Below are 7,541 nucleotides of genomic sequence, written 5' to 3' on the forward strand. Positions count from 1 at the left end.
CGCGGCTCGGCTGTCAGAGGGGTCTGAAAACTGCCCCATCGCTGACCCCAAAGGCCGAGCTCCGAGGTCCAGGCGCTGGACGCGACACATGCCTGTTGAAAGGGGGCGGTGAGAAGCCCTGTGAGATCCCTGTGGTTTGTGGGGGAGCTGAACTGGATATCCTGTCTATGATTCACCCAGGTCATCTGCAGAGCAAGGATGGTTTCTGCTGTTAGTTTATAACCACACTTAAGAAAAACACAGCCACATACCGCCGTCCAGCCCTTCCACCTCCTCATCCATACACGAGCAGCTCAACCATAGCCTCAGCAGTGGGACCATCTGCCCTGCCCCAAGCGTTTAATGTTCACGCTGCCTTCAGGAGAGCTTTCCAAGCGAAAGCACAGTTTCAGTGCAGACACACAGAATTGAAAACCTGGCCCGTAAACTGTCCTTTGATGAGCTCTGACACTAGAGGTAGGAGTGTGACGATTCTCCCCTAAAGTTGTTTTCTCCTCGCTGTGATTTTTTTCGATGGTAGGATATGGGTTCTCAGGATCTCGTGCAGCCAGTGGGATGAAACACGGCTTTACTTAAGACAGGGATTTCAGCTCCCGGCCAGGCTGAGGCAACGCTGCCCAGGCTGCTCCCTGCAGGCTCCGGCCGCTTAAGGCTTGGCCCTGACAGTGGCTCACAGCTTTGCGTGTTTTGGAAAACGAGCCATTTCGCCTGTTGCTTCTGACAACTTGAGCCTGGGTGACTTTCCCCGACTCAGCCTGACGCTCAGGGAGTCAGGTCTGAGCCGACGGGGGTCCCCGCGTGCAGTCTGCCTTTAGCACGTGTCAGCACAAACCTGAACCTTGAGACCTCAGCAACTGGAGACCCTTTTGTGCCCCGACCTGTCCCCTCCAAAGTGGACGGATGATGCCTGCTAGGAGGGGAGCGTGCTGTGGACGAGGGGTGGCACAAGGGGATTAGCTGGTACTGATTAACCAGAGCTCTGCAACTGATCTTCTCTGGTGGCAAGTCCAGTCTCTACTCTGCCAGCTAAAGAGATTCCAGACTCCTCTTGTCCAAATTCCTGACCCTGTTGTCCTCACGGACCCAAAAGACCTCCCCCCTCTCCTTGCTGAGGTCCGTAACTCTCGAGGGCAGAAGGACAGAGTTCAGGCAAAGGAGAGATTGTTGGACAACTCTCCCTCCCTCTTTGTGCCTGGCTGCATTTTCTTCCAGACAGCCCCTGGTATCTCTCCAGAGCTAAACATGACCTGTGGACCAAATTAACCCAGTACAAGTGCTGCTGGGCCATTGCTTGCCCTGGACTTGCTGCCTTCTGAAGCGAGAAGGTTGGCTAACGCCGGATGCCTTCAGAGCCAGCGGCATCCAGCTCACCCTTCAGTGCTTTTGTGAACACCCGTAAATTGTTGAGGACTTCAGCAGAGTTCCCAATATCTAAACAAAGGACTAACCAGGGAACCGAGAGTTTATGCAGCCCTGATTTTTGGCTGTGAGATAGAAACATTAGACCCTATGATATAATGAGTCAGATTCTCATTTCTGTTAATAACCCACAGCACTGTTCTGGCAGTGTAAGCCAGCAATAAATCAGACGTGAATTCATTCCCATTTGGAAGCCCTTCCGCCCTGCCAGAATACTGCTAAGAGGTGGGGCCGTAGCATAAATATGAATCTGGCCTAGAGAGTCTTTTTCTACATGTTACCCCTCCAAGGGAGCCATCATCCTTGGGATTCGCTAACACAGTGTGTTTGCTCCATCGCTTCATCTGGCAGGTCATGAAATGTGCTATGTGAGCCAGAAATATCAGAAAATCACAGAAAAATAAGGATGGAAGTCCTTAGTCTACTCCCAGTGCTCAAAGAGCTAATGAATCATACCTGGAGGATTTTTGAGAGGCATTTGCCTGGCCTATTCTCGAAGATCTCCAATGATGTAGAGGCCACATACTCCCCGAGCAATCTAGTCCAGAGCTCAGCTTATCCTTACCACTAATGTCTATGATTAAGCCTTCTTGCTGGTATTCAAGACCATGATGTCTAGTCCTAGCTGTTAGGACACGCAAAATCAAGTATTACAACCTCTTTGCAATAGCCTTGCTGTTTTTGAGGGAGGTCATCTCATCTCCTCTTCATGCTCTCTGTTTCATATTGAAAAAGTGATTATTTCAGTTTCCCCCCCCCATGAAGTCACACCGCTCCTGAAATCTGGACAGAAGTGACTGGGAACCCCAGGAATGCATCTGCAGTTGTTAGGATTTGAAGGCACTTTTGACATTCCCAGTTGTGCTGTGAAATCCCGGCCCTCCTGTGCTCCTTCCTCACTAGCACATGCAAAACATAATTTTCGCTGTTAGGTGGAGGAGAGAATTCTGTCAGAGCCAGAATAATGGTCTAGAGCCCGAATTATCCCGTTCCAGTTAAAAATAATACAAAACATCCACCAGCTCTGGTAGAAACTGAACTCGAAGTGAAACACGGCTTAGAAAGTGTCTAAGGGATGTGCCCTTCTTCACCCTCAGCTCATTTTTGATGCCAGCGTGCAATACTCTGGCTTGACACCAACCCCACCACTGCGGACCCACCTGCTGGGACCCAAACCAGCTTGCACTTCCACCACGAAGAGCAGAGAGCCTCCAACCACCTCTGCTTTACATGCAGCTCAAGCTGTTAGTATTGCCCCTGGCTGGGCAAGACACAGAGACTCACCAGTCCATTGCAGTTACTGATGGCGACCTTGGAGTTCAGGTACTGATCCTGCAAGTGACCCGCGTAATGGCAGTCCTCGTGGAAATCATGTTGCCAGTCCACGCCATCCCGCTTCCAGTATTCGACGGTGAAATGCTCGGCCAGCAGGTTGGAGTGCAGCGTCAGGTTGAGGAGGAACTGGGTTCGGTGGGCAGAGACTTTGTAGAAAACCTGCTGCTCGGATGGCTCGTAGGGCAAGGAGCCCAGGCTGCGCCGAGGACGTTGCTTCAGCTGGCTTCTCACGTCAAAGGTGAGGAAGTCACCGTTTTGGTCCACTTGGATGGGGAACGCGATTTCATAGTGATCGAGGCTGGAGAGGAACTCCTCTGGGGAGGGAAAGCAAACACAGGAGGAGTGACATTCTGCAAAGAGAGTGAAACCCCCAGCGACCTCAACACAGAGCTGGCTGCCCCTGAGTCCCCGTGAGCCAGGTAGAGGGACAGGGACCTGACACTGGCTCTTCTCGGCCCAGGCTGCAGGATCTTTGGGGCATTCCCAAAGACCTTCAGCCTACAGAGCCTCAGGGTACCAACACTCCTTGAGCCTACAAAGCATAATCTTCTTCCTCTGCAGGTGATGGAATCACAGAATCATTGAATCATAGAACACTTTCAGCTGCAAGAGACCTTGAAGATCATTGAGTCCAGCCTTTGTCCCAGCCCTACCAACCCACTAAACTATGTCCCCCAACACAACATCCGCCCGTCTCTTAAACCCCTCCAGGGATGGGGACTCAACCCCCTCCCTGAGCAGCCTGTTCCAATGGCTGACAGCCCTTTCAGCAAAGAAATTCTTACGAACACCCAACGTGAACCTCCCCTGGTGCAATTTAAATCCATTTTCCCTCGTCCTATCACTCTCCACTAGTGAGAACAGACCCCCCTCCCCCTCCCCAAAAGGAAAAACAGCCCACCCCCCGCCTCTCTACAACCTCCCTTCAGGTAGTTGTAGAGAGTGACAAGGTCTCCCCTCAATCTCCTCTTCTCTAGGCTAAACAGCCCCAGATCTGGTCCAATGGGCCATCCAGGACACTCAAATTCTGGCTCTGGACATGGACTCTCCCCATCTTTCCATTTCCACCGGGCAGAGGGACTCTAGGTTGTGCAGAGTCCCACTCTGTGGTTTGGAGGCTTAGTTTAACCTGGATCCTTCCAGTAACAAAGCCAGCAATAAGGTCTCTTCAAAACAAGCCAGAACAGGACTTGGGGTGACAATGTCTTAGGAGAAACCAGTCTCAGTAAAGAACTACGAGGTTCTTCAGAACAGCTGCAGCTGCCACGTGCGCCTGTTAGCTTTGCTTTGATAACTCATATAACAACAGCACCACACCAGCCTCCCTGATTACAGCCACATCAGGGCATCAGGTATTAAGCACCCTCTTAAGAGGCACAAAGACAGTGTCCTTGCAATGCCAATCTTGCAATCAAAACCAGAATTCCCCCGCTGTGCTGAAAAGGCAGGAAGAAAAGAAGCCAGACACCCCGATTCCCTGGACAGGTCTCTATCTCCGACACCATCCCGCCTTTCCAGCTCACCAGCTTGGTGCTCTTTATCGGATCAGCCTGGCTTAGCACCTTCTCTTGGGGCACTTGGGTTTTTGAGCCCATCTCATAGCACTTAGGAAATGTGCTCTGACAAGGTCACCATCCAAAACATCTGCCTGCGCTCACAGTGGTAACACGACACTTCGGGCTGTCAAAGAAATTGGCACTCTGCAATCTCGACGGAAATTTTGTGTTTTTGAAGCAAAATGTCACAGGGACTGTCAGGTTGGAACTGACTGGAAATCTAACTGTCCCTGACAGCCCTCAGTACCAGCAGAAGATGTAAAAAACCAAATCATGCACTGGACAGGACAGCTCCCCCCATCACAGCGTGCTCTTCTGAACCCCTCCCGGCTGGAGGTTTGCTCCTGGAGTGGGAGAGGATTTGCCCTCTTTTTACTCTGGAAGATTCTGCATCCTATTTGCAGCTGTTTCCTAAGCAAATGGGAGCGGCCAGGCTGCTGCGGGGTGGCTGTGCTTCGCCTGGCTCCACAGCACCCATGTTCAAAGCCTTCCCAGACACCATAAATTTGGACTCCAAATTACACTCTTACCACATGGCAGCACTGGAAAGTTTCCTTTTCCTCTAGTGTGTTTTCCAGTGTGGGAGTCTGACCGAGTGGTTTCTTTGGCCACTGGTAACGGGACAGTCCTTCCCACCAGCTGGGTTTAGGGGTTACATCCCATCCTTCCAAACCATAAGCACTTCTGGCACCTCTCCCTTGTCTCCCCAAGCCAGAAATAATTATTAGTTTTTTCACTTCCTGTGCTTTCAGCTTCTTCTGCATCAACACCGCCTCGCATGTGATGCAGGCTGGCAAACAAGGGTGACTATTTGCACTTAAGCAATGACCTCAGGCTTGGAAAAATTTGCCATCGGAAGTGTCTTGTTTCTCTTTTTCCCTCTGCAGTCCACATGGACTTGCAAAACAGTGACTCGGAAGGAGCCTGCAGTGGCTACAAAGGATCTGGGACCCTGGGCTGCAGTCTCTGATCCTGATCTGCAAGGTATGGCCAGGAGGATAAAAAAAAGAAAAAGCATCCAGAACCTGGGGGTGAGGTTTTACGTGAGAACCTGCTCTTCTTACTGTAGTGCCAGTTGTGCATTTTCTCAGGGAAGTCGCTCTGAAAAGCAAGACACAAGAAGAAAGATCTAAAAGCGATGCCCTGCATCATGTGAATGTTTTTGGAAGCGACGCTCTAGAGTGGGGACAAATGGAAAAAATAATAAAGAGAGACTTGCACCATAAATAAGAAACCAGTGTCCTCACCCAGTGCTACAGCTGATTCCTTCCTCTCTGCTAAAATTATAAAAGATTAGATTAAACTCTAAGATAGTGGGATCTCTTTTACTACTTAACCCTGTCTAGTCCACCCGACGCCATAGATGTCCCCTCATTTGCTCACAGAATCCTAGAACAACTCAGGTTGGAAAAGACCCTTGGGATCATCGAGTCCAACCATTAACCCTACACTACAAGGTCACCCCTAAACCACATCACCCAACACCACATCTAAACGACACTTGAACACATCCAGGGATGGCGACTCGACCCCCTCCCCAGGCAGTCTGTTCCAGGGTCTGACCACTCTTTCTGTGAAGAATTACCTCTCTTTCCGTGAAGAATTTCTTCCTAATGTCCAGCCTAAATCTGCCCTGTTGCAACTTGCAACCATTCCCCCTGGTTCTGTCCCTAATTCCCTGTGAGAAGAGACCAGCCCCAACCTCTCTACAATGTCCTTTCAAGTAATTGCAGAGCTTCCCTGCCTTGGCGATGCTCTCTGTATCACAGACCATGCTCGGAGCTCCCAGCAGCAGGAGCAGCACAGTTGGGACCTTTCCTTTTCCCTTTCAGAAGAGCCCCCACGTGCCCTCCGACCTCTCAGCCACTTCAAGCTGTATTAATAGATCTTGGCCTGAAATGCACAGCACTGCAGCCCCTCTATCAGAAGGGTTGGTACTGCTGATAAGCAGCCTCGTGTTCCCAGAGAGCTGTCAGACGGCTTCAGCAGAGATACTATAAAAAGCCTTTCTCCAGGAAAACCTGCCCATGGCTACGTGGGACACTGCACATCCCTGAAGGACCACAGACCTCCCAGGAGAGGGAAGGGGAGATAGCTGGGAAGCAGGAGGGATGGAGTGTGGGGAAGGGTACCTTGCTGCCCCATTTTTGGTGGAAGGGAAGTATATGTATATATATATCTGTATGTATCTATTTCTATTTCTATTTCTATTTCTATTTCTATTTCTCTATTTCTTTCTATTTCTCTATTTCTATTTCTATTTCTATTTCTATTTCTATTTCTATTTCTATTTCTATTTCTATTTCTATTTCTCTATTTCTATTATTTCAATTTCATTTCCATTTCTATTTCATTTCCATTTCTATTATTTCTATTTCTATAGTGCCTATCACCATACTGATAAACATGGAAACATTCTGCAGACGAAGGGAAAGGCCACAGGGGAGGCAGAGGGGTACGCTGAACAAAAAGAAGAGAGGGAAGCTAAAGGTGGAGGAAGAAGGATTCTGAATGCTCGCCATCGCCTCGCTCATTACCAAGCTGCTTGAAGGATGGAAAGGAAGCAGATATCTCCTCAGGTCTTGTCACCAGAGCAAAGACAAGGCTCAGCTGCAGCCCAGAAAGGATTCCTAAGGGCTGGCTGTGGAAAACACCTCGGGATCCCATGGCTTCAGGCTGCCCTGGCATTGTGGCAGCCTCACTATGTCCTCCAAGGGTCCATCGGGCTACGTGTGAGCAGGGAGATCAGCCTCACCTGATGGTCTATAAAACAAGGGATTGTCTAATCCACTACTACAGCTAAACCAAGGCACTAGAGACCCCACCTCGAATACTGCGTCCAGTTCTGGTGTCCCCACCATAAGAGGGACGTGGATCTGTTGGAGCGTGTACAGAGGAGGCCACAAGGATGATCCAGGGGCTGGAGCAGGCCTGCTACGAGGACAGGCTGCGGGAGCTGAGACTGTTCAGTCTGGAAAAGAGAAGACTTCGGGGGGACCTAAGAGCTGCCTTCCAGTACCTGAAGGGAACCTACAGGAAGGCTGGGGAGGGACTTTTTGCAAGAGTGTCCACTGATAGGACAAAGGGAAATAGGTTTAAGTTGAAGGAGAATAGATTTAGATTAGACCTTAGGAAGAAATTCTTCAGTACGAGGGCAGCAAGACTTTGGAATAAATTGTCCAGAGACGCTGTGGCTGCCCCCTCCCTGGAGGTGTTCAAGGCCAGGTTGGA

At 50.1% G+C, this 7,541-nt stretch overlaps 1 protein-coding gene across 1 annotated transcript in view; it reads right to left on the reverse strand.

Moving 5' to 3' along the window:
- Positions 1 to 7,541, reverse strand: part of LOC104274797 (A disintegrin and metalloproteinase with thrombospondin motifs 10-like) — a gene marked incomplete at its 3' end in the record, with an annotated part of 25,037 nt that overhangs the window by 14,231 nt on the left and 3,265 nt on the right. The window contains exon 2 of the mRNA XM_009870531.1: positions 2,704 to 3,068. Within this exon, the coding sequence (XP_009868833.1) occupies positions 2,704 to 3,068 (365 nt within the window). The remainder of the gene's footprint in view (positions 1 to 2,703; positions 3,069 to 7,541) is intronic.

This window comes from Apaloderma vittatum, unplaced genomic scaffold (genome assembly GCF_000703405.1).
Source record: "Apaloderma vittatum isolate BGI_N311 unplaced genomic scaffold, ASM70340v1 scaffold17805, whole genome shotgun sequence".
Classification (NCBI taxonomy): Eukaryota; Metazoa; Chordata; class Aves; order Trogoniformes; family Trogonidae; genus Apaloderma; species Apaloderma vittatum.